This window comes from Gymnodraco acuticeps, unplaced genomic scaffold (genome assembly GCF_902827175.1).
Source record: "Gymnodraco acuticeps unplaced genomic scaffold, fGymAcu1.1, whole genome shotgun sequence".
NCBI lineage: Eukaryota > Metazoa > Chordata > Actinopteri > Perciformes > Bathydraconidae > Gymnodraco > Gymnodraco acuticeps.
Genome location: NW_022990939.1, coordinates 328,508 through 356,296, shown reverse-complemented (window position 1 = coordinate 356,296; position 27,789 = coordinate 328,508). Strand labels below are relative to the sequence as shown.

General features: G+C 42.4%; 1 protein-coding gene across 9 annotated transcripts; it reads right to left on the bottom strand.

The window, feature by feature from the left end:
* LOC117558286 (ubiquitin carboxyl-terminal hydrolase 15-like) lies at window positions 1–27,510 on the bottom strand. 9 transcript variants are annotated; one of them, XM_034234354.1, is made up of 23 exons: window positions 27,380–27,510; window positions 26,535–26,662; window positions 26,079–26,209; window positions 23,560–23,686; window positions 18,892–19,037; window positions 17,507–17,568; window positions 17,015–17,104; window positions 13,592–13,739; window positions 13,300–13,473; window positions 12,679–12,837; window positions 12,328–12,552; window positions 12,164–12,247; window positions 11,883–11,977; window positions 11,041–11,229; window positions 7,374–7,492; window positions 5,485–5,760; window positions 5,165–5,235; window positions 4,902–5,017; window positions 4,635–4,799; window positions 4,102–4,205; window positions 3,470–3,558; window positions 2,185–2,466; window positions 1–2,154 (listed from the first exon to the last, which is right to left on the bottom strand). In XM_034234354.1, the coding sequence occupies exons 1-23, from the start codon at window positions 27,466–27,468 to the stop codon at window positions 1,990–1,992; spliced, it is 3,234 nt and encodes a 1,077-aa protein (XP_034090245.1). In that variant the 5' UTR covers window positions 27,469–27,510; the 3' UTR covers window positions 1–1,989. The 9 variants fall into 9 exon arrangements, with proteins under 9 accessions (XP_034090245.1, XP_034090242.1, XP_034090243.1 ...); XM_034234351.1 differs by having other exon boundaries at window positions 1–2,466; XM_034234352.1 differs by having other exon boundaries at window positions 1–2,466; window positions 4,650–4,799.
* Window positions 27,511–27,789: the final 279 nt, after the last annotated feature.

Genomic DNA, 27,789 nt, shown 5'->3' with positions numbered 1-27,789 from the left:
TGAAGCTTTACACAACTTTATTGAAGATTGTGTATAAATACACATGCACATTTCAAATGTAAACCCAAGTGAACTCAAGTGCAGCCAAACCTGGAAACCCCATTATGTCGTCATGCAAAGATGTCTGGATACTTTTTCATACAAAAAAACAGTCCCATAACAGAACCATCCTTTTTCTTAAAAATATCCCCTCCCTGACGAGAGCACAGGCTAGACTTTGCAAACTGGTGTGTATGCGAGGACACACACGAGCCACGGTTCCCCAACGACAGTTCAGGTCTTTCCGAGGCTTTAGATATATTGTCTGTTTATTATTAAATGCTTACATATAAATAAATAAACTTTATCAAATGTGCACTCACAGAGTGAACTCTTATGTACAGTATTGTATAATAGCGATCAAATCTCACAGTCAGGATGGGATTGGGGGGGTGAGTCGTCCAAAAAGCACGGAGATGCTCAGAAAGGCCTGGTAGCCTACCCGTCTGATATTCTGCGGCGACAGCAGGCGTTTACACTGGAGCGACAAAAAGAAAACACTCCACCATGGAGAATAGTTTATCACATCGATGGAGGAATATCCCGCCTTTACCGATCACGGAAGCTCAGAGGCCTTTTAGGCAGACTCACCCCACAGATTTCAGATTTGTCCCCCTCCCTTTCTCCCTCAAAGCTCAGGACCACAGAGAAGCATTGTGTCCCCCTCTGCAAAGGGACGCATTCAGCAGAGCCCATGATTTCATACAGCTAATATCAAAGGCGATCACATTCAACCAAACCAAGAGAGGGAGAAAAATGACAAATCTGGCCCTGTAGATACTCAAAAAGGCATCAAATGCATTACATCGGGTCATTTCATTATTTCATTCAGCATACATTCTGGCCCTCTTGTGGGTGTCAAGAAGCAGCGTGAGATGACGTTATGGAGCGGACATTCGAGTGTTGGTGTGTGAGGGGATGGTGATGTGCAAAGGAAAAGGCTGAGATTAAGAGTTAAGGCCGAGGTGATCCCAACAAGAGATGATCCATCTGATGTTTCCTAATCTCACAGCGCCTCCGAGATGAAGAGAGCAGAGGCGTGGTGAAGCTTCAAAGCAACACCTGGGGATGAATTCAAGCGGGAGAATAGAAGCGGAGACTTGGTGTGATTAAGACAGAGTGAGACAGTATGTTACTGATTCATATTCGCAGGTAAAATGTGCAAACATCTGAATCTGTCTTGGATAACTTGTCATTATTATATAAAGGAGACAAAAGCAGGACCTTAATTGGCTTAAGTTCATGCCGACGCAGAAGTAACCTGTGTTAAAATGCACAGCAGTAGCAGCACAAAGTTTGGCTGTTCGACACGTTTAAAAAAACAACGATGTTGCTAAAGTCTACGCTGTCCACGCGGCTCACCTCCGGCTCACTGAAGGCAGATGATCCTGTGAGAAAACCCTCTGAGAGTCAGCGTTGTTGTTAAACAGCTGCAGTGTCTGGCGATAACATGTGTAAAAAGAAAAGGAACGTGGATGGTTGGTGATTGTGCAAGTTCAAAACGTGTCAGCGCATCGTGAAAAACCCCGATATAATTCAGTGTTTAAAATATTTACATGATCTAAATGATAATAAAATGATATGCCAACAATGCATTGCTCTCAAAAAAATGATATAAAAATAACACAAAAAGCAGATTAAGAGTCCGTCCCTCATGTCGCTCAGTGACTCTTATTCTGCTAACCCTTAAACGAATGGACGTGGCGTCACACTCACACACACTTTACACACACACACACACACACAGTGATCTGACCACAGAGGAGGGCCCTGATTTCTTAAGAGTTGCGTAACCCGGCAGCTCCCTGACCGAACAGCTGCCCCACCCCCCGTCTGTGGAGGGGGCGGAGTCTGAGCCGCTGGTGGCGCCCGCTGCCATGCTGTGTCCATATGGCTTTGGATGGAAAGATCCTAGTCTCTCTCTCCGTTTATTTTTGTCCCTCGTTTGCCTCAGTTGGTTTTCATGGTGACGTCTCGATTTGGTGCCGACTTCTTCTCCTCCTCCTCCTCACCATTTCCCTGCTCGTTATCGTTCTTCCTGCGGCGGTTCTCGTTCAGGTCCTCCTCCTCGCTCTGAGGGGCAGTAGCAGAGGCAGATGCAGAGGCAGATGCAGAGGCAGATGCAGAGGCAGATGCAGAGGCAGATGCAGAGGCAGATGCAGATGCAGAGGACAAGGCAACCTGAGAGGACGAGGCAACCTGAGAGGAAGAGGTGGCCTTTCTCTCCTCGCCTTCCTTCTCCTCCTCATCTTCTCCTTCCTCCTCCTCCTCCTCCTCTTCCTTGTTTACCTCCTCCTCTTCCTTGTTTACCTCCTCCTCCTCCCCCTCCTCCTCCTCCTCCTCGTCTGCCTCGCGGTCAAGAGAGAAGTAGCCGGTGCCCTTCACCGTGTCCTGCCGCTGGTAGAACAGCACATAGCCTGCTTTGGACTGAAAGAAAACACCAGATAAATACACTTAGCTATCTGCACAAATAACTCATTTCAACTTCTACCAGCTAGACTGTGCATTATTTTATCCTGATGAGTCAACTGGACGATGCTGCATTAATGAGAGCCTGCCTAAATGTTTGTGGATGAACCTACTGTCGGCAAATACTCACTAAAGCACCAAATGTGTGTTATTTTCACCACTGAAGAAGAACTATGTCCTCCTCCCGAGTAACATGTATCGCCTGATCAATGTAAAACACTACATGAAAGGGGAGTCTATAAATAAAAGGTATTGTTATTATTTCTTCGTGTCTCTTTACTTGATAAAAACCTGCATTATCAGTCGTGTCCAGAAAACAGACACCTCATATTTAATGTAAAAGTAGCACAATCACACTTTTTGCCACTATCTACTGTCTTTCAGAAAATGATTCAAGTACCAAATATTTAATAAACATTATTTACAATGATTCCTGTCGTACACAATTCAACAATTATGTGAAATTGTGTTTATAGACGCATTGTCATTATTTTCCAAAAAGGTGATTGATACATACACATCATTTACAGGTATCACCTGGAATGTGCTGTGTGTGACCAAAAACACAGGGCAGGTAAGGATAGTAATATCCACAACTTGTGTGTTGGAGTAATGCTGCACCATGCAGTGGAAATGCAGCAGATGTAGTGGAATCACCAGTGTGTGGTGAGGTGGAAAAGCCTCTACCAACACATCCTAATGAGACTTCAGTGTTGTTCCCATGTGCCAATTACTGTGTATCAAGAGCTGTCCAGGAGCAGGAACCGCTACAGACCCGCACAGCTCCTTGTTAGTGCTGTTTCCACACAGTTGGATGTCTTGGATAAATCAGCAATGTAATCATTAATCCCAATTAGTGACAACCTCAGAAGTGCATTACTTTGATTAAATTCTAGTTTGTGTCCAGCTGAACTGCCACAGATGAATTCACACAAGGACCGCTGCCAACGAGGACACTCACCACTATTTGATCTTCGCTGGCAGGAGACACGCTGCTGTCGTCGAAGTTGTACCACTTCTCGTCGTCTTTGTTCTTGCCGTAAGCCGTGTCTGAGCGAGAGGAGAAGACAGGAATAGACATTAGTTTGCCTTTAACATGTGTACCATTCTGTACTTACACACCACTTAGACCTGCATTTCTAATTCAAAGATTCAATTCAGTGCAATATGGTTTCTGTTTCTTGATACCTTTTTTGGCATTTTGTTTTAGGAACACCCAAACAGAGATGCTAGTGAGCCATTTAAAAAAAGGGCCTTGTTGTGAGTAAACAAACACATACAAAGTCTAAATGTGCCATTTGAACACTTAAAAAAGTAATAGATTACAGTTATTAAAGTACAATGTTTCACTCTACCGTAACGCAAGCATTTGTTGGCTATAATTACAATAACATATCATTTTAGACTCGACAGAAATCTAATCTAATGTAGTTAAAAAATAACTTTAAAGTGCAGCAATCTCCAGTTAGGTTACAGGTTGCTTCAGTCACTAATGTGTCAGGCATATGATACATGCTATATTTGCAGAGCATGTGAAGGTACACACTAATAAAAGTGAACCATTAGGCAGTGATGCTGTGTGCTGGATCTTACAGTGCCCTCCCCCCATCCCTCCGTAGTGGTTGGACACAGCGATGAGGTCGTAGAGACAGGGCCCAGAGTTGGGGTTGATCAGGAACTCTGACATGTCCAGGTCTCTGCAGGAAACACATCACAGTGTACTGTCAGTGGTCATGTGACATGCAATGACTAAATATACGCTGTGGGGGCAGAACCCCTTTGAATGAAGCTTATTTTACTGAATCAGATCGTGGGACGTGTTTCTAATTACGCTCTTAGGGTGCAGGGGAGTATAGTGGTGCAGGGATGATGAATTTTATAGGCCAACCGGAACATTTTGCAGTGGGGTATTTACTGACTTATTTTATATCGTAGAACTAAATGTGAAAATCTCTTCGGCTTGTGTTTACCACAGACCTTATTTCTTCCTTATATCTTACCAAAAACTCATGTCAAAAAACAATGACGAATGATCCAGTTAGTGCTCAAATGCTAACTCACTTCCGGGCTAAGACTCATTCCTATTGATGCATTAGTGTAGGATCGGATGAACGTTGTTTTATTGCCTGTTGTGTGCGTACTTGAGTGGAAAATCCACCAAGGAGTCCAGCTTGTCCCTCATGTAGCGGCTGTAGGAGAAGCGCTTCAGATGGACCACCAGCACCGGGGGCAGACTCCACAGGTCCAGCTTCTTGGTGGCCTGCTGGTGCTCTTTACAGTCCGGACAGTACCTACGGGACAGGAGGGCATTGGATGTGAGCAGATGCAGTGGACTTAATTTGTTTGGCTGTGTACTGATTGTAAGAATGTTTTAAATGTGTGGCGTTCCTCACCATGGGTCCTCTGCTCCCAGTTTCTCCTTGGTGGTGAAAAGTTCGATGCAGTCCTTCAGCTTGAAGTAAGCCTTCTTCTGAGGTTTGTACTCCATGCTCTCGTGCTTTTCAAAGTCCTGTAAACACACATACAGCTGTTAGAAAACCTGCCATATCATTAAAGACGAGGCAGACTGAACTTCTTCTACACTGCACGCTCTGCTGCATTAACACGGTAAAGTTCGATATCTGGATCGGAGAACGTCTTCCGATATTGGCTTTACCTCGACGACGCTCTCGTCAAAGTACTTCTTCCTCATCTCTGGATCCCAGTCCAAGGAGAGATAAGAGCGGTCTGTGAAGAATGAAAGTGGACAGAATACACAAGTAAGACGAGGAAAATCATCATCTTTCAGGATGTTGTTTCACCCCTGCATCTACAGGGTCATTTTCTCTGGTGATAATGATTAATGGATGTGCTGCAAATATCCATGCGTTGTTAAATATCTATTGTTGTCACAGTAACCCTAGATAAATAACAGATTGGAAGTATAGGGTTAATTGTCCTCCCAATATGAGTTCTTTATCCCCTGCACCCCCCTACCGCTGAGTCGGAGGTGTCCCTCGTCGAAGCGGATCTGCCGGGTGTCCTCCTTGATGAGGGAGAAGTCTGTTTTTCCCATGTTGTTGAACTGGAATGTGAATAGTCTCTTCCTGTTGTTCCCCGCCGTCTGCTGGGCCTTGGTGGAGTTTGGCGGAGCGACCACGCCGTTCTCCAGCTCGTTGTCCACCGAGTCCTCTGATTGGCTGTTGTCGTTCTCGGAGGGCAGCTCCTGATCCTGACTCGACTCGTCGTCCTGCTCGTCGGTCTCCATCTCGCCTGAGGGAGGACGGAGGTCGTTGTAAAGCACCGAGGATGTTTCCAGTGGTGGAATGTAACAAAGTACATTTACTCAAGTACATTTTTTTTTCACATTATGCTACTATTCTATACTTTTCCTCCACTACATGTTATAGGCAAATGTTTTACTGCATTTCATTTATTTTACAGATGTGTTAACTAAATACTTGAGGGTTTAGGGGTCGGCAACAGGCGGACCGCGGTCCGGATCCGGACCCAGACGCCGACCTATACGGACCCGGACCTATAATCAATACATTAATAGGGGATTTCAATTTTGACGGGGCGATTCTATTTTAACCGCTGCCGACAGGGGGCGAAAGAGACGAGTGAGCGATACAGGGAGAGAAACACAGAAGAAGAGACGAGAGAGCGGCAGAGAGGAAAGTGAGTGAAGAGAATAATTAGCGATACAGGGAGAGAAGAGTGAACAGGCGTGTTAGCGGCAGACAGGGAGAGACAAATAATTACACATGGCGCTCTCCAAGAAGAGGAAAGTGGACAGTGAGAACAGAGCTTTTAACCCTGAGTGGACGGACTCATTCATGTTCATCCTGCCCACTGGGAGCACAGAGCCAGTGTGGCTCATTTGTTCAGAGACCGTGGCGCTCATTAAAAGTGGCAAAATGCCACTATGAGACAAAATGCAAAGTGTTTGACCAAACATTCCCTCTCAAGTCAAAACTGAGGTCACAAAATACAAGCACTCTCAGAGCCCAATATGATCAGTCCACCAGGATAAATATCGTTCCAGCGCAGGCTAACCGAGGAGGCTAACCAATGAGCACCTGCATGTGTATGAGAATGGCCCTGACTCCATGTCAACCCAGATTTACAAACTCCTGGGAGGACAAGCTCCAGCTCAATTCTCGCACTGAATTTAAACAAAGTGAGTGAGGGACTGCAATATAGGAGGGAAAGAAAGAGAAACTTTAAAACTGTTCAATTGTTATGATGTAAAGACTGATATTGTTCTAATCGTCTGAAACTGTTAAGTCATGATGTGAAACGGTTAACAAATAAAAAGGGAAACTCAAGCTGCTGCTGCTACACTTTATTTTATTTATCTAAAATTAAGCACTTTTAAGATGCACACATTTTCAAAAGCTATTTTATTTATTTTCTCTATTTTATTTTTAAATGCAGCCGGAGAGGAACATTACACATATCCACAGTATTCACTGTATATCTGTATTCAATGTTCATTGACAATAAATATTGTTGTTTATGAATTGTACTTTCTTTATTTGATTGGCAGTCAGTTGTTGATTACATGCAGACGTTGATAAAGCTACAGGTCACTTCAATAATATCACACTAATTCATAAAGCAACTTGGACCAGAGACCTTTGCATGGGGAGATTTTTCTCTAACTGGACCTCGTTGAATTTTAGTTGAATACCCCTGGTTTAGATTATTAATACAAAATGTAAATCAACATATAAAATATTAGATATTTGTATAGGTTAATCTAACCATTATGATCAAATGTAAACCACATAAACCCCAGATTTGCCAAGTGCAACACTGAAGTGATTAACACATCAATTGGTTGTTTTTAAAGTATTCTGGCTTCAAATGAGGGTACTCACTGGGCGACCCCTCCTCCAGAACTCCGTTAGTGGTATTGCCGTTGACAGCGTGTTGTTTTGACGGCTGCGTCTCCTCACAATCCTCCTCTTCCTCCTCTACTGAAGATCGCACAAATCGGCTGCAAGCACAAAATAAGAATCAGAATTCCTTTATTAGTCCCAAAGCAGGGAAATGTACAGCGTTACAGCAAAAAGTGGTTTAGCAGGTAAAAAAAAAGGCATACAATAAAAAAGAATAAGCCAACTTATTAAATATAGAGAAGAAAAGCACACGAGTAATAATACAATTTAAATAACGACAAATAGGTATAGAGCGATGGCTAAAAATGTGGCATATGTGACCTGCTCCATCGAAATCAGTCGCATTGACCCGAAGACACATTTTGAGTTGTATACACTGTTGGAAAGAGGAGATTCATAGCTTTCTAATGATATCAGGATTGTTTTTGTACTCCAAATATTAAGCAAAATATGTCACATTATATAATGACTGTGTGTGCGTGTGTGTGTGTGTGTGTGTGTGTGTGTGTGTGTGTGTGTGTGTGTGTGTGTGTGTGTGTGTGTGTGCGTGTGCGTGTACATGTGTGTTTGTGTATTTTTGCGTTTGTGCGTATTGTGTTTGTTTCCCGGGGAAAACACTCACGAGAAACACCGGCTGTTGTTACGCAAATCCACGTTTATTTTGTACGACGGAGTATTAGAACAAACACACTTAGGAAAAAAAACAGAGAATTCGAGAATAAAGTCGTAATAATACGAGAATAAAGTCATAGTTACGAGAATAAAGTCGTAATATTACTGTACGAGAATAAAGTCATAGTTACGAGAATAAAGTCGTAATATTACTGTACGAGAATAAAGTCAAAGTTACGAGAATAAAGTCGTAATATTACTGTACGAGAATAAAGTCATAGTTACGAGAATAAAGTCGTAATATTACTGTACGAGAATAAAGTCAGTTACGAGAATAAAGTCGTAATGTTACGAGAATAAAGTCATAATTACGAGATTAAAGTCGTAGTTTCATAAGTGACTTGAGAAGGAGACAACAGCAGCGTCCTGCAATAAAATGAGTAATGTGGAGCATCTTGTGAAGCAGTACTTTAGTTTAGGTTTCTCAAATAACTAAATACTTAATCTTTTGGCACATCAGCATCAGATTATCATAAGTATTAGAACTTTGAAAAGGTTGTGCAAGAAACTATGTCTATTATTAACGGACTTGGAGGAGATTGTCTCCTTTCTGCAGGAGGAAATGGCTGGTTCTGGCCGACTACAAGGCGTTGGTTACACATCTACGAGCTGTTCAAAGGGGATTTGTTGTTTCACTAGAAACAATGAGACTTGTAATCAAGGCTTTGGATCCAGAAGGAGTCGAACGATAGCCTTGTAGTGGAATCGGAATGAGCTCCCCATTGAAATCAGGACAGCAGAAAGCTTACACATCTTCCGGCGCAGACTGAAAACTCATCTCTTTGGACTCCACTTCGAGCGATAGAATTACTAACAAAGAATTACTAACAAAGCACTTGTATACTAATAAAGGACTGGCTTATCTAAAGCCAGTTGAGTAGCACTTGAAATGTTTTAGCTCTATGAAACCTGATGTACTTATATGATTCTGTTTTCTTCAAGTTTGTATCTTGTTGGTCGAACGCACTTATTGTAAGTCGCTTTGGATAAAAACGTCAGCTAAATGCAATGTAATGTAGTCGGCCAGAACCAGCCATTTCCTCCTGCAGAAAGGAGACAATCTCCTCCAAGTCCGCTTCTCAAGTCACTTATGAAACTACCACTTTAATCTCGTAATTATGACTTTATTCTCGTAACATTACGACTTTATTCTCGTAATGTTACGACTTTATTCTCGTAATGTTACGACTTTATTCTCGTAATGTTACGACTTTATTCTCGTAACTATTACTTTATTCTCGCATTATTACGACTTTATTCTCGAAATCTCTCTGGTTTTTTTTCTCTAAGTGTGGCCCTAATACTCCGTCGTATTTTTGAAATGAGCCGTTGCGACTTTCGACTGATTTTATGGAGCGGGTCACATATTAGGTGTTGAGACATTATCAAAATGTTAGGACATTTATAAAAATGTATGTTTTGCACAAAAAGTGTCTATATTGCCCACTGCATGGTTATTGCACAGCCTGTATTATGTGGTGGTCTACCAGGGGCCTTGGTCAACCACCACAAAAACTATTTTATTTTACAGCAAGCTTTCATTTTGAAAAAGTACGTTTTACTTTTTTTTTTTACAACTTCTTCTAGAGCAGGGTATATGCAGGAATCCTGAAGTCAAATGTAATACCTTTTAAGACCTTTTTTAAGACCCTTTCCATACATTTTAAGACCTCATCGCCACTTCGAGTTGTAACCGGTTACATTCAGGCAAACTGTAGAATACAACCTCTTTGGACAATTTATATACTTATTGAAAACAAGCTACAAAATGTAATACCTTGGAAAATGCCTTTTAATAGCCTTCATTTTCGCTGAATTGATTGATCAACTTTTAATACTTTTTAAGACCCTGAGGACACCCTGTAGAGTTCTTCTATTTGCTTCCTGATTGCCTGCCAGTGGATTGTAGACGGTGAGCTTGTGCCAATTGGCTATGGAATCAACGATTAATGGCATGATGGATGATTGCTGCTCACCAAAACGTTGCTCTTTGCTCCAATAGAGTAGTTAACATGATGGATATGATTTGGATTGAGATATAACAAGATAAAGCTGTATTGAATGTCATTAATATACTTTTTTCTTGAGGTTCTTAAATGAAGCGTCTGTCATCATATTTTATGACATCACCCCAAAAAAAAGGGGGAAATATGATTTTGTGTTATTGTGGTTATATAATTGTGATTTATGGGGTTGTAAAATAGACCTCTAATATTAACATTAAATCAATGTATGGGAAACACTGATATAACATAAGATAGTGGCCTCATGTTTAACGGAAGCTAACAGATTTTAAAAGGGAGCCATTTCTAGGATAAAAACTGTTTTATTAGTTGATGGAGAAAATACAAGTTGTCTCCTCTTTATGAGTTGTTTGAATGCACTGATACTATGTGTGACTCTGCACTGTGTACGACCTTGCAGCTGCCTCTTCTAATGATAGGAGGAGGCAGGGCATTTCAGGTTGTTGATATTTATGAGAAGACACATACTTGTTGTCTCCTAAATATCTAATTTCTATGGAGGCGTGAAGGAAGAACGTGACTCTTTCCAGAAGACGTCGCAGATGACCCCGACACCACCTTTCCGACACCCGCGGATGATATTAGCGCCACCTCGATTTACGACTTTGTTGTTTTCTATCTCCGTGTTTTGGACTATATAAGCCTGATGTTTTTTGCTGCTCCGGTGAGCAACATACCCCGTGTGTGTGAGTTAACCCATGTCCTTTGTATGTGAATTAACTCTGCTCCTTCTTGCAAGAATAAATTAGAACCTGATTATTGATTCTCAACCTGGTGTCGAGTGATATTTACCTAACATTAGTATTTAAAATAATACTCTTATTTCTATTGAAATTGTTTAACTATCAAAATATAAATAATCCCCCAACTGTACAAGACACCAGCATTACGCAATAAGTGTCAATTTTACACAATGACCTTACGATCAAGATGAGAATAAAGGGACGTACCAGAGGCGCAGCAGCAGCATGTTGTACAGTTTGTCCTCACTGAGGGTCCTGGGGACGGCGAGCAGGAAGGGCTGTCCGAACAGCGGCGTGCTGGTGTGGTTGTAGCCCGACTGTTTGAACTTCTCCCTCAGGTGAACAGGGATCACCACGTGGTCCGTGTCCTCCACCCGGTTCACAGCCAACTCGAATCTGCAAACAGGGGAGGGGTCAGCATTGTGGTGCAGAATTAATCACCTGGTAATATTCAAAATGGGTGACTTTAAACATGCATTAGCAGGGCAGATTAGTGACATTAGATGAAGGGATGTGAATTCCCCTTTAGCTGCCTGTCTCTTAGAAAATAAAGTGGCCCTATTATGCAAATGTTCTGGATCATATTTGTATTTAGTGCCTCTACTGTGACATGTTATGTTCAAAAAGTGTTGTATTTCTCTCATACTGCCTGTGCTGCAGCACCTCTTTTCACCTTCTTGGGATTTTAGCCTTTGCAGACTATTTACATGCACAAACACCTTTATTTCTAAGCTACATAGGCTTAGAAATAAACACAAAATGTTTCCTTTTTGCAGCAAGAGTAAAAAGGAAAATTCTAACTCCTGCATTTTTTTATGTCTTTGGCAAATAAAGCTATTTGAATTGGTGGACAGCCAATGATTCAATGCCTTAAATCTCACAAAAAAACATCAGTAATAAGGTCAAAACACTAAATTGAATTTATCTGTGAAGTGTTCAAACCAATGATAAAACAGCCAGATCATTTACACCACGCATTACATCTTATTTTATGGGGTGTTATGCCGTTTCAAACTTTAGATGACAGATTAAGCAAGGTTGACACTCACACATAGATATCGTCTCTTTCCATGATGCTGCTGAGGTTCTCGTTGGTGGCAAAGATCCGATGGAAACGGTGGTTGTAGATGTCAGTTACAATCATCTGGGGTGAGGAGAAAAGTAGTCAGAAGACTCTTGGAAATGTAGGCATGTCAGCTAATTGGTGATTCTTGTTGGTACGCAGAATTAAGATGTTGGACAAAGATACAACAGTCTATTCCATTAGCTGATAAAGATAGGTAGGCAGGGAGAGTTTAACAACTATTTTGTCTGCAGATGATGTTTATACCTTCTCAGCAGGCACCTCCGTCAGGTTTGAAAGCGAGATGCACAGGTCAGAGATGGAGCCCACCTTCGGTACAGTCAGCTTGTACTAAAAACAGAAACACATCACATGAGATCAGATCGTCAGGGAGCCAGAAGTAGTGCCGTTCAGGGGGTTTCCCATCTTACCTGTGTGGGTTTGGCCAGAGGGTCCAGTCTGACCAGATAGACCTCCAGTGTCCGCTCCTTCCTCATGGGCAGAGGCAGCGTCAAGTAGCAGAAAGGGTCAAAGGTCACAGAGACCTTGGAGCACACAGGACACACCAGGGTGGATTTGAAGAGGCCGTGGAAGATGTCCACAATGATGGAGTTGTTTCTCTTGATGTGGTTCTCCCATGCCTCCTCCGCCACCACCTGAGATAAACAGAAAAAAACAAACATGATATTGTTATAATGTATTGTTTTAAACTTTTTACCATTGTTTTTAGCAACTTATACCAACAAATTAACACTTTTGCATCCAGTTTGTTTCCTTGTCACCTTATCAGACCTGCCATTAGCGTCCTTTAGCTGGATGTAGGGCTTCTTCCTGATGCGGTTCAAGTCTTCGTGGAGGCCGTCCAGCAGGAAGGCCAGAAGCTCGTGAGAGTCCTGCTGTTGGTAGCCCGAGAACTGCGGGGCGAAGTGGCCCACCTGGGTCTGCAGAGGGAAAATGGAGGAAGCGTTTAAACAGAATGAAAGTAGAAAAACCTAGGATATTTTACACCCTATTTTAGAAAAAGCTAACATTTCTTGTAAGACTTTATCACCAGACCCTTTGTGAGTTAACCCCCACAGTTCTGTGCAGCCAAATTACTGATTTCACACGTTACATGTTTTATTTTAAGATTCAACCTGAAGATAGTTGCACTTTAAGACCCTTCACTGACCAGTATTCTAGACTGATGCATTTCTTAGTCTGCTCCTTTTCTACTTGTGAGTGTATATCTTTCAATGATAGTGTTGTTTATTCTCCAAAGACATACTTTTGCTTCCTGCTCCAACTGCCTTACTCCGGTCTGACACAATGATACTGCTTTTACAGCACTTCCTTTCCAAAAATGTGTAAACAAAAACATTGAACCCAACATTTTGCAATTCTCAGTTTTTCCAGGAAGTCACCTTGAAAGGCCTCGGGGTGACGTAGCTGAATTTACCCGACCACAGCTGCTTGATAAGCTCGGCGTAGGCTTTGGCAATCTCTCCCTTCATGCCCAGTGGGTTGCCCTCGTTCAGCTCCTCTGTGAACTTGTCCTTAAGGAAGTACTCCGTCAGTGGAGGGATATTGCTTAAACACTGCAAAAAGCAAAGAGAGGACAATAATCAGCAGATGCCATCACATCCTTTCCTTGTTTGAAATACTTGTCATTATATTTGCATATACAGATTGTTTCAAATTAAAAGGTTCCCTTACCTGCACAGCAGAGTTCATGAAGCAGGTGTTGCCCAAGTTGGAGAGTCCACAGAGGCCTGAGCGCTCACTCTGCCGGCTCTGGTCTGTGTAGTCATAGCTGTTGCTGTATGGGTGGTAGGATGGTAGACTATAGCTTGAATTCTTCACACTGTGCAATAAACATACAAAAGCACATTATATACAGTTGGATAAGATTTGTCAAATTGCTACGAGAAAATAAAAGGAACATCCCATTCAGTTTGCACCATTTCCACTTCAATAGAGCACCAAACTACAACCAAAACCTAAACCCCGCCCCCAAAATAGCTCTCTGGCTTCCTGGGTAATCACAGGAAAGTTAAAGCTTCTCCAACCAGCAGACCTCTGGGGGGGCTTGTTGGTGGTTTCTGGCTCCCACTGGTCTAGGGACACAGCAGTGATGGCGGTGGAGGCGCTGGCCTCGCAGTTCAGCACACGGTGGTCCACCCTCCGGCTCTCCAGCTCCACCGCCTCAGGCCTCAGGCACCACCAGCAACACAGGAGCATGACATCTCAGCCCCGCCCCGGCCCACATGTCAGCTGGAAACTGAAGCACCGGTAGGGTTCAGTTTGGGCCCCGGTGCACGCAAAGTCTGGATCTTATAGGCCCGGGAATAAAAGTCCACCTTTGGTCTCCAAGGTTGAGTCCTGGTGTCTCCTCAGCTGAACCCAGTAGCTGTTTGGATGTAGTCCGAAAACCAACTAAATATGACTTCCAAGTCCAGCCGATAATCAATCCACAGAACGCAGTAAACACACACTCCTCCTCTATCTGACAGCTATCGAAGCAGCTCCCCTGCTCTCCTCTCTCCCCTGCTCTCCTCTCTCCCTGCTTCATTTTCCGCCTGTTATCTTGTTATCCTCTCTGCCTCAGATCCCTTCCCTCTGTCCCGTCCACTGGTCTCCGCTCCTCCCTCTGGCCTGCCTGCTGCTCTCTGCCGCTCTACGGATACCGGCAGATATTTATAGCAGCATCAGCAGCAGCAGCAGCAAAGGATGCTCAAGACTACCGCTATCGAAAGCTAGAGGTGCACAGAGAGAGGGAGGAGAGGCAGAGAGAATAGGGGGGTGGGGCAGACAGTGGGGGGGGAACAGAAGCTACATGAGATGGGGATGGAGGGAGCAGCTGATCCACTGCATCCAGCTGAGGCTGCAGTATGCATGGGCCTGTTAGTGTCTCTCTACCTCTTTAACACACACACACACACACACACACATTAACACATGCTCATTCAGCCCCCTCTTTCACACATTACACTGCGCTCCTCTACACACACACTTGTTCTCCTCTCCGTGTTAGCCACACACTTTGACAGTCCCTCTTTTATCTTTTTAATATGCCACGGCTGTCTGTTTTTTTTTTTTTAAAGGGGGCAGGGGCTACATAAATAAACTACGATCTAACTGAAGAAAAAAGGGTTTCATCAGAGGGGTGTGAAGGGGAGCAAATGAAATGTATTCTGAAGGTCACTTACACTGCAGAATGTGTGCATCGCAATGAGCTGGGGGGGGGGGGGGGGGGGGGGAGGAGGTAGGGGGGGGGGGGGAATTATGTGACACAGCCTCGTAAAACGTACTGTATTGCTACCAGGCCAAAAACCGCAAAAGACAAGTGTTATGTAATGCGGGAACACTTCATATGAAGGGGGGAAAAAGAGAAAAAAAGCCCCCATGCATAATTCAGAGGAAACGACAGCTCTGGCACTACAGTGAATCAGGGACAAGGAGGAGAGCTGCTGGGAGTAAAGACCCAATTGCCCCAAGTCACCCAGGAGAAGATGCCACTGCTATCAAACAGCATGAAGCAGAGCTGTGAGATGATCGCGTGTAACCGTACACCAAGATATCAGGAAGAAGCAGCTCGGCCGGCTCTCCTTCTTGATCAATATGGATTTTTCAGGGTGGCTGAGCTTGTGGCTATTATTTCTGCCTTCCAACGGTATCAAAGGGAAATACAACGCAGCAGTGTCTTTATCCACACGCAGGGGCACTCTCCAGCAGCATGCAGTAAATCACACGCATAAAGGTGGAAGGGGTGTACTCGACAGCAGAAGGGAGAGCTCCACCCACAGTGGAGCAGTGCTCTCTATCAGGGCTGACGGAGCCCCGAGGTCCCCGTGATTTAACAACAAACCTTAATGAAGGCTGCACTGACATTTACCCGAAAGTGAACAGAGGAAAGAAATGAGCTGTAATTCATTTTGGCACAGCAGGAGATCTATCCGAATGATTGACTTGCTTCACCTGTCTCTTGTGTTAACATCGTGAAGGACAGTAACACAAATCTATACTTTGAATTTCCTTACCCAGGATCCAGGACTGATTTAATCCAGTTTGAGTGACATGTCTATGAGTTTAAAGGCTTATCAAACACCAACAAAGATCCACATATCAGGATATTTGCAACTTCGAATAATTATTATGCCAACTTTTATTTGATCTTTCATTGGTTGTGAGGTAAACAGTAGAAATAGGCCTTTCCTTGAACCTTTTTTGATACCAGGAATATTCCTTTGCACATTTTTGATTGGCTAAAAAAGCACTATGGAGGAGGGTAGTGTGTAACCACATCAGGCATATTTCCAGAGGATCCTGCATTTCTTTTTCCAAGAAAACTCACAGGTTTAGCAAAAATCATGGATCAGATTAAAGAAAATCATCCTAAATTGGAATATGAAAAATAATCAGTCCATTAAAGTACATACTGTTGTCTGGATATTGCTCGAAGTTTAATTAGATAACAAACCAAGCGGTTCTCAGGCTTGTCGTTGTGCACCAAAAAAATAACCTAAAAGTTAATTATTTGAAAATGATTTACAACTAGGTGTTGTATTAGACAGAAGGGTGTAAGCAAGACCTATTAGCTCTCAGTAATGGGTAAAATAATTATCCCATTAGCCGTAACCATGCAGCCCGAGCCAGAGCTATCAATCATTGAGGTAGAATATCAGATGCAAACTATCAACTAGCATAATGAAATGCTGAGTAAGGCACCGGCCGGCCACTTATAGAGAGCACTGCTGTCGTTGGAGAAAGTTCAAAGAATCAATCTTTCGTAAGCCCCCCCCCCCCCCCACTTAGCAAGCAATCCCCTCCCTGATTGATGCTTTTAAAGCTGAATCTGCTTCATCACAAAAAAGCATTTAGACCAACCAAAGGCAGAGATAGACCTGTATGAGGAAGTTCTTCAAACTTCATACTGGTTTCTGTTAGCGAAGTGAATTAGGAATGAGTGCAAATTGAAAGGAAGTTCCCTCTTTTTAAAGGGATTTCTGCAGGAATTAAAATAAAGAATGCCAGTTAATGTGAAGGTTTTTGCTGAGTAATACTACACACTATCTCTGGCTGTTGGCATCCAAACCCCGCCTCCCCCGCTCGGCTAATTCACCCACAACTAAGCCTTACTTCCTGCTGTTGAAGCTGCTGTTATGATTGTTTGTGAGAGATGAAGGCGAGATCTTTGGCAAAGCACAGAGATTGGAAGCACCAGATGACCTTCAAAAGATAAAGAATAGATCATGAGTTAGAGTAGTGGAAAAATAAGGAGTCGTTCCAGAAAGGTGTGCCCAACAAAAAGTGTCCACAAAATAAAAGCTGAGATGATTCAGAAACGAGTGGGAGGGGATATGTGAGCAACTCAAGGTCAAGCAAAAGACTGAAAGTCATAGAGAGGACATCTTTGAAGATGATGAGGTGCTCTAGTGGCAGAGCAGGAAACTAGATTTTAAAATGTACATGATTACATTTTGCAATTAAGGATGAGGAGTACATTTAAAAGTGTTTTCAGAAAGCTCCCCAAAGGCGAATCAGCATTGGTAACAGTGTGGAAATAGCGTTTTTTATTTCTGTGGCTACATTGTCTTTTAGTCAACAAAGAAGGAGGTGGCGTTCACTCACTTGGGTGCCTTGGAGCCTCGGGGCCAAGAGCCGTCCACAGCCTTCTGCTCTATTACGAGAACCTGTGGGAGACAGAAAAGAGAAAGTAGGGCTCCATCTGCTTCCAAACTTTTAAGTCAAATGTACTTCAAGTATTTGCTTCCTTTACTGCTGTCTAGTGAACAGAAGTGGTTGTGTGCGATCAGAGGAATGAAAGCTAAATAGTTGGATTGATTTTGAGTTGGAGGAATGGTTGGGGCAGGGCAATATGGACAAAGTGAAATATCTCAATTACCTCGATATCTAACAATTGTAAAACACCTGTTCCGTATTGAAGCATGTTTTAACTTTTTAATTGTTATGTTTATAATTTGCTAGGTGTCAGCTTTGCTGTTCTCTGTCACCATAGATTTGCATTAACAACTTCCATATTCAGACTTTTAAGTACCTACAATACTTGCTTAGGTTAGGTGTTCACCCATGAGAGAAACTGGGTGGATAATCGAAGCAGTGATGATACAAAAAAGACAAAAGCACCACCTAAAGAGACTCACACTCCAAAGACTACACTTGTCATAGTTTGAGTCTGGCGTATAGAGTATAGAGAATAGTTATTGAAGACTTTGCATGGAGATTAGTTAGACTGCCCTCTGCAGGTCATGACAACCTGTTGGATACAGATTTAAACAAATCAGAGAAATAATGGTTTTCCTGAAGCTCCACTTTCCTGTGATTTTGAAGGGTACAAATAAGGGGAAAGCGTTCCACAAAGGGAGATTGTAACTAGAGCATATTTCACTTCATAATAATAATTCATTACATTTATTAGAGCACTTTTCCGAATACTCAAAGCGCTTTATATCCACTTAGTTAAAGGTAGGGTAGGTAAGAATGGAGAAAGCAGCTCGAGTGCACTAGAATTTGAAAGTATGCAGCCGAAAGAAATCGGCCCCTTCCTTCAGACTTCCTCACAGAGCCCCTCCTCCAACACACACGAACGCGCACATGACCAATGAGGGCACGAGATAAGTTTGTGCACAGATGGAAGGCTGACAGGCAGGTAGGCCATCCAGTTACCTTAGCCGGGCCGGCTCAAATGATTAGTCATGCTTTTTACAGCGCCACGGCTTCCACAGATGACATTTTTTATGTATTTATTGTCAAAGCATTTCATGTATTCATTGCTATCGGGATGTTAAGAGCATTCCATGGAATATAACAAAAAGTGTTTCTGAAGTGAATGACCTACCCCACCTTTAAGGAAAAACAACCGTCTACATAGTGAGCCATATTTGACCTGCTTTGAGGACATTTTGTCCACCATGTCTTTTTTCTTTATGTCTTGAAAAGAAAGCGTTAAAGTGCTCCCAGCGACAGTTTCTGATAAAACAACCAGAAGTCCCTACCTGTCCTTGGTACAGTCCGGCGTCTTGAATGGTGCTGTCGGGTTTGTTGAGAGGCTCAAAGGTGTTGCTCATGTAGCGGTTCCACATCCTGGTCTCCTTCTCATCAGTGATGCTGAACAGCTTCCTCATCTCCTTCTCGATCATGTCTGCAGGAAAAGAGTAATAATACAAATTAAAAATAAATGTAATTAGCGATGGTTATTAGTGGTGAAGAGTAAAATAACAAGTAATGGTGTGTAAGTTCTTCTTTTTTTTCATCAACAGACATTACACAATTATTCAAGTATTGTCTACAAATCCGCTTTACTCCATAGACATGATCATGTGTTGTTAAATCATGAAAATTGTTGATTCGTATTTTAATGGTTGCCCAAATCAGACAAAAGATTAAATGCAAGCAGTTGGATAACAAGTTTACAATAAAGAGTCTTTACCACTGGACAAAAAGCTACAAACACCACATAAGGCTTTTGTCTTCAGGGACTGTGGGAAAGCTTCAAATCTACATTTAAACCTTGAAACAAATTACTCCGTAGGATTCACAGATATTTAATTTCTACAACTCCGATCAACAGTGATGCAAACATGACATCCGAGTGGACACGGGTGCAGGCTTGGATTTTCGTCATTTTAGGGGCAAAGCCATTTGGCCTTTGGTGTCACACATTTTTTCAGGGCGGAAAGGCCACATGTCAGGGCACAAAGGCCATTGAGGGAACAATTTGGATTTGGAGCTTACAAATAAATAACTTCACTTTCTAATGACAAAAAACAAATCACTTTTTTAATATCAATAATCGTATCATCATATAGGCCTATGCCTCCTAGTATTACCGTATATAAAATGAAATACTTTACTTTGAATAATTAGTGTTTGGTATGTTTTCCATCTACTACTACTCCCATTCACAAATCCGAAATGAAATCTAAAAATCAAAATTCTATTAATATGTAATATATTCCATTTCAGAGCAGAAGAAACAGCTTTCGAAGGTCAAACTCTGCACATACATCATTCAGCAGTGAAGCTCCAACATCCAACTGTATGAACAAGCGAAAGTGTGTGTGTGTGTGTGTGTGTGTGTGTGTGTGTGTGTGTGTGTGTGTGTGTGTGTGCGTGTGTGTGTGTGTGTGTGTCTCTTTAATCAACTCCTCACAGCTCCTCATATCTGTTCAGAAACTGGACAAAAGTAAAAGATGTACAAACCACAGACTGTCTCTGTCATGACGAATACAGTCGCTGCTTTAATTCTGTCTTTAGGACGTTGTTGTGAGTTTGGACGGAGCAGCTACAACGTTAGTTTAGCCTCATCGATCCAATCTCCATTCACAAAACACGCATTTTAAAAAGGTTTTTCGCATTCCGTCTTGTCTGCACACTTGTCAAAGCATTAAAGCATGGTTTTTACTAACCGTTATCAGTATTTAGTTACTTCGGCATCATTTTGAAACGTGTATTAAAATGAAATCACGATAAAATAGTTAATTTGGTCGTAGTTGGTTTCCAACACAGTATTTACATGGATATAAGCCCCGCCCCCTCTCCAGCGCGTCCCGTTTGAATGACAGGAGTAAACACAGCTGACAGCCGCGGTGAAACTCCAGCGCTTTTAAAGCAACTTTTAACAGTGCGAGGGGCCCAAAGGCCACGGTGGCCATAGGACGTACAATTATTTGTGGGGCATAACGGCCAGACTGAGGGGCTACGACGGCCATGGCCGCCGTGAAAATCCCACCCTGCACGGGTGTTCACTCTTTTTTTAGACACAATGCTTTTCACCACACGATGACGTGAATCAGGGGCGGATCTACCGGGGTGGCATGGGGTGGCAACTGCCACCCTAAACAATAGCCTTGCCACCCCAGCTGCCACCCCAGTTGGCATCTTTGTTTTGAAAGAAAAGTTGTGGCTCATCGGACATTTATGAGAGAAAGTCTCTAATGTCCGAGTGCAAGTGAATGCAGCACAAGATGCACGTCATGTAACCCCTCCCCCGGTCCTGGCGCGAGAGTGGAAATATGATTGGTGGCGAATTCATTTGAACGGGACGGCGCAAAACGAGAAGCCTTTCGGACCCAAGCACTGAAGGAATGAGGTATTTGCGGTCTCCAATGACAGAGAAGAGACTGTCAGTGTGACTGTACTCAGCATTGAATCAAAACGCACTAAAGCTGTTGATCTTAATACGTTTGTGAGGCGTTTTGCTGAACAACATAGTAATCGCCGCATTCAGCTGTAATAGACATGTCAACTTGATGCTCTGCTTACGGATGACTCGATGAGAATAACAAACTGTTAAGATGATGACCTTGTATGCGTGTATATATTTTTTTCTTTGAGGGGGTCTGCCCCCAAAAAACAGTTTTACGTCCTGAGAAAGTAAAATAAGACGGTGTGTAAAACTACACTGCCCAGCCAACAGAAAGTAACCACTTTGATTGAACTAGGCCAGTAGGTAAGGACCTTCCACTGGATCATAACTGCAGCGATGTTTATGTTTTAGCTGAATACACGTTTAAGCCTAACTGAGGCAGTTAGTCACTTCTTTAATGTTTGTTCTTTCTGATGTAAAGTCAAGGTTGTAACTGTATATCAATAATGATATAATTACTTGTTTTTCAAATTTGAAGGAGGGTGAGCAAGCATCTTGATGAACATTCATCATTAACTCCTCCAAAAAATATAGTTTATTCAATAATAAATGAATCTGTGAATCATAACAGTTCTTCACTATATCTGTAAAGCGTCTTTGAGCACCTGTAAAAACGTTAACAAATTAAATCTATTATTATTATTTATTAACAGTGATTGACAGCTGATAGGAATAATATGATTGTTAATAGTATCATATTCATTCAGACAAACATCGATGAGACAGTTAATTAATGTACTTATTGCAGCAGTCTGCATAGATTTGGTTCCCCTGCTGGTCTAAGAGTGAGACAAACTCATTCAGTTATTGTTCAGTTAAAATTCATTAAATTACGTTTGCCACCTTATATATTTATATGTAAGGCTTTACTGATGTGCCACAATAATATCACCTATGTGATTGAGTTAAAATATGAATATTGTGGCTTTCCAAGTTAACATTGATTGTAGGGGTGTAACGGTTCACAAACATTTCGGTTCGGTACGTACCTCGTTTTTAGGTCACGATTCGGTTCGGTACGTTTTCGGTACAGCAGAAAAAAATTATCACAAAACATTAAAAAAAAAAATTTAAATTATTATTAAACTGTGACTAATGTATTCAAATAAATACAAAATATAGTAAAATAAACATTAAGGTGCAGCATTTCGATGAACTGAAATAATCTGTATTTGAACTGTACTGCACCTAAGCAGCCAGTTTGACATTAGGACTTGCTTGTCATTGTATTTTCATGTTGTTTAAAGAAAGATGAACTTGTCCACATTGCTTGCTGAAATGGCAGATCTGCTGGCACTAACAATGTCTCCTGCTGTGGAGAACACCCTCTCTAGGGACAGAGGTAGCACAGCCAAGGATACTTGGCGTTTGTAATAGCTTTGGCTCGGTCTGAACTTTCTGCGAGTGGTGGAGGCTTAAAGTTGGGTTTGCACTTCAGTCTTTTTTCTTTTGGTACCGGTGATATTCACGTTCAGTGATGCCTTTTCAAATGAGTGTGATGTATTGCCAGCCGCGTAACCAATGTTAGTTGAACAATGCCGACAAACAGCTTTGGTTCGGTCCACCTGTCTTTGTCCGTCATCCTTGTACGTAACTGCGAAACCAAAATGTTCCCAAACCGGAGACTTCAATGATGCTGGAGGATTTTCAGCTCAACTTTATCTGCGTTCGCCATTTTGACAGTTCCTCAAATTACTCACTACATTTGAACGCATCCCTGTGACCAGCTCTCATATTATGCCTCTCGTCCAATGAAATGACTTGGTCGCTCTCTGATATATACCTGAGATTACTTCCAGAAAGTTGTTCTCAATTTTTTACGTTTAACGCTATATTCGTTACCGAAGGGCCCGTACCGAATAATTTCAGTACGGGTACGTGTACCGTTACACCCCTAATTGATTGATATGATTGCGATTTCAATCAGCATATACTTCTGTCAGGGGATGCCACTCCTCAAAATCTCCTGCCACCCTCTTGCCACCCCATGAATATTTGTCTAGATCCGCCCCTGACGTGAATATATAATGAATAAAATGAAAAGTTTAGGTTTAGGTTAAGTTTAGCATAACTAGTAGAGGCATAAACAAATGTCTGCTTCAGGTGCCGACAGGGGACGTAAGCCATTGATGTTGAACGTTAAACACCAGGAAAAAAACAACAAGACATACTTGTCTAATGGCTAGTGAAATGTGACTATTTTAAGTATTTTTCTATGTTTAATAAACCAGCATAAAGGAGATAATTTGGTAGGAAGAAAAGGTATATGAACTCTGACGTAAAGGAAGTCATCTTGGAAGTGCGATCTACCAATCAGAGGGTCAGTGGTTTGATCCCTGCAGTCAACATGTCCATGTCCTCATACCCAGCCCCAAATTGCTCCCGTAGGAATGTATTGAAGTGTATGCAAGTCCATTTGGATAAAAGCCTCAGCCTAATAACATGTAATGTAATGAACTCATGGAGGACACTGAAGAATGACAGAGACAGTTGCTCCCGATTGACTCAGGCCTACCTATTGTGTCGGCTTTACTGAAGCGTCTGGTGATCACATTGTCCATGTTGCCGTCTTCACACAGCTTCAACTCCGTCAGGTACACCTCCACCTTGCAGTGCTTCACAAACATACCCTGTTCCACCACCTGGAGAAGGAGCACAGTGAAATGGTTAACCATCCACACAATCTTAGATGATGATCAAAGCATGAGGAGTCAAATAAGTTGTATATAGCAGAACCCAATATCCAATACTACACATATTTATAGTATTGGCGGAAATGTTAAACACATTACATTCTTACAAGGAAAACATTTCTCTATTAAAAAAAATAAAAATAAACGTCATATACCAGGAATCCTCAGGTTTATTCCAAACATTTTCCAGCTTCTGTTTTAATCTTAACTGCGTGTCATATATGAACCACATTAAAAGATGTTCGCAAGTAATCTTAGACATAATGTCAAGCAGAAACACAAGATGAATCACTGCTGTCCCTCTATCACAGTGTTTCTCAAACTTTTTCATACCAAGGACCACTTAACCAATAACAAAACACTCGCGGACCACCTAACTCCACAAATATCCAAAAACACATCGTTTTTTACAAATCGTCTGAAAATGGTACAAACAAGTGGCAACATGTGTGATGAAGGTGTTTATTTGGACTATATCATGAAATCGAAAGTGAAACTTAAGCTCGCTCCATTGCAGAGATATTGCCGCGAGAGTGCGGAAAACTTAAATAAATAAATGTATTTCAAATGTGAAATTTTACCAATATACTCACGGACCACCAGTGGTCCGCGGACCACACTTTGAGAAGCACTGCTCTATCAGATGGATAAACAGCCGCATCGTGTTTTATATGCTTATGATACAAAACTATTTCACACCAACATGAGTCAACTAAATATGGCTGACCAGCCATTTGCTGGTTATTCTTTCAACATGAATTAGTATGCTTCCCATCCCATGTACACACACTGCTTTGAAATCATTTAAATGCTGACTTAAACAATTTAAAGTGTCAGGTGAATCTGAAGTTGTACTAGTTTCTGTTTCTCACGATTCACAAAGCACACTTTGGTGGTCTTGCTGCCACTCATCTGATAGGAGCAGAGTCAGAGTGCTTAAATTAGCAGCACCTAGTGGAAACAGCTGAGGGGTCCCAGCCTATTTATGACCCCCCTTCAACACACACACACAACTTCACAAATGAGAACCGCAATAGTCATGCACACACGCAGCTCAGATTCTCTCCCCCCCCCCCCTTCCCATGCCAAGATCCCCCCAGTGGGCCCATCCTACCCCTTAGCGCAACACCCATGTGTTAGTAAACCCGACGCAAAAGCCCAAGTTACGGCAGAATTTCTCACAAATCAGAGCTGAGCCAAAACCCATTCACCCCACCCACTCCATTACTCCCAGTGTGGTATTGCGTCCTCTCAGAAGCTCTCATGCTGCTCCTCTCAGAGTGACCTCAACCAGCATTCCTCCACTTCAAAAAACAAGGACACGCAGGAACACTTCGCCGGTGTTGGCATATCACACCGGAGTACGACAACGGAAGGAAACGCGCAGAACCTGTGACTACAATCCTCCTAAAAATCCTCTTTAAACGCTTGTGTTTCCGCGCCTCTCACGATGACACCCCCCGAAAAAGAGACAAAGAGTGGAAAAGAAGAGGAAAACTGATAATGAACCTCCTGCATGTTGTGTCTCGCGGATCGCTCCATGTAGCTTTTCTGTCATCCAGCTTGTTGCCTGAAAATAGAAACCCGGCAGCCACCCGATACGTCCCAAGACATACATGGCAAAATGGGAGGGTCAATGTAAGGGGGGGAGAAAGAACGAGAGAGAGAGAGAGAACGGTAGAGATGAAGGGGGAGAGGAACCTCTTCTAGCAGCCATGATGCCATGATGACTAGTGAGATTTGAAGCGGGGAATTAATACCGTAGGTGCTGTCAGGTTGTAGCTGCCATCATGGAGTACTAATAAACTGTGACCACTCATGGAGCCATTCAGCGTGTGTTTCACTCTACAAAATGGAAAGTACTTAAATAAATAGTTCATGACAGAAAGAAAGAAAATGTATGGAAAACAACATCTTTGTTTCTTCATTTTCATTAAAGGTTAATGTCCATTCCTTTAGCATATTCGTATTACCAATAAATAACTACTAGAGCAGTTCTTATGGTTACACAAAAGCCTACGGTAAAGTATTCCCAAAGAAATGTTCCAGACTGTCTTTGGACATTCTTTTTGTTGAAAATGAATAATGAGCAGCAGGAGAGCCATGTCAATACAAACCATTACAATTATGCTAGACTCTTCATATCCTGATCAAATGGCCATAATAATTCATGTTTTTCTACTTCAACTCAACACAGGCAATACTACGAAACACAACCGTTAAACCACAACACAAAAATCCACCATAGCTAGTGCTATATGGCCCATTTGGATGTATTCTAAACACAGTGAGAAGAACATTACTTAACCACAAAATCCATTCATAAATACCAAAGCCTTACCTTGCGTGCAATTGGCTCCTGATTATCTGTCAATCCATACCAGCTGACAAGCTTATTCCAGCCCTCTGTGGGGACCAGGATGTAGTCGAGCTCGTCGATGAGGTGCTCCTTGATGGCCAGCACATCCCCATCTAGAAGTAAGGAGGGGATCGGAGAAAAGTTGAGAAACAAGCAGGCAGACAGAGAAAGGGGATTCCACTCATTCACTCACAACAGTGACCCTGCACTGACTGTCTCCCACGACACAAAGGTACGCTGGAGAGCTTTCCTGAAAAAAGGCTCCTCTATAGAGTCTGATAATAATGGTGTTGTTTCCCCTTTTCCTCTGAATTCTTTGTTACTACTTCCAGAATAATAAAGCTATACTGACCAGGGCTCTATAGTGTGCCACACAGTGTTTACAATATATCCCTTATTGAAAACGAAAGTCTAGGAAGGTAAAGCAGTATATCTTACCTCTAAGAAGACCGGAGTTATCAACTGGTCCTGGGTAGACATTCTGGTCACCCAGCTGGTATTTGTCCCAACTGTCAAATCCCACATATTTCTTCCACTGTTTGAACCAGTGACTGTCCACCAGGTACCTGAAGAGAAGGAAAGCGATATTATCATTTCAATTCTGTTGAAGCAAGATGGGACGCTCTATTCAGTATCGTTTATTTAATGCTCATAAAAGAAGCTAAACTAGGACTTTGAGTTTCTTATCTACAATGATGATAATAGATCAGCTTCAGCAGGTAAAGGCTTCCTTGCTGTCAGTGCTCTCAGCAGCAAATCTGACTGTGAGAGGCTAACAGATTGATAGGTGTAACAGTAACGTAGTGACTTCAGCTTGCTGCATGTCTCGCCAGCTGGCTCTGTGATTTTGACAGGTGCTTCTTTTCCGACTCCGCCCTGCTGCTGAAGTCGTCGGATGAACCCGGTGGCAGGCGAACCACTTAGTGCTTCGGTCGGCTAGCCAATTAGCCATTAGCCTGCTAACTAAATCACTTAAATGAAATGCAGCCACATTGAGCTGGTGTCCCCGTGTGAATAGCGACATTGACATTAGAAAGTAGCGAATATAACCACCAAAATGAATAAGTTCAAGTGTAAAGATATCCATCGTTCTCCATTGACAGTCTATTAGCTAGTGTTAGCTGAAGCTAGCTGACACACATGAAAATGAAAGGATCCCGTTAGCTAGTTTGAAGCTAACTGTCAACACGGCCCGTTTTTTATCCTTTTTGACGTTGTCAGCATCGGCAGAGCCAGCCGAAGACAACGCGGTATCCTTGAAAAGATTTCAGCTCAAGTCTTACCAAGTGTCTCCCTTTTTTAGCTGTGTTTTCAACAGTGCCGCGACCTCTCCTCTCTGGGTATCCAGATCAGCCGCTCCTCCTTCCGCCATCTTTCCTCAGACATCACCCGCTGCATGGTGGGAAAGAGCGGGGCGTCACCGAGGCACGTTGTGAGTGACGCGGCCGTCTCAGCCAATCATCTGCCGGCTGACAGTACAGCAAAAGCATGACACCCAGTGGTTACATTATTCTAGAAAAATGCTTCAAAACTGCTCCATCATTGCGGATTCTTGATGTCTAAGAGGCTCTACGCCTCCAAAAAACAAACTACACACACAACACATCTTTATCCAGCCTTTGGTATTTTATCATTTGATATTTAGGCTAATTTATACATTATCCTTTGTATACAGCATGTCTCTTTTCCTGTA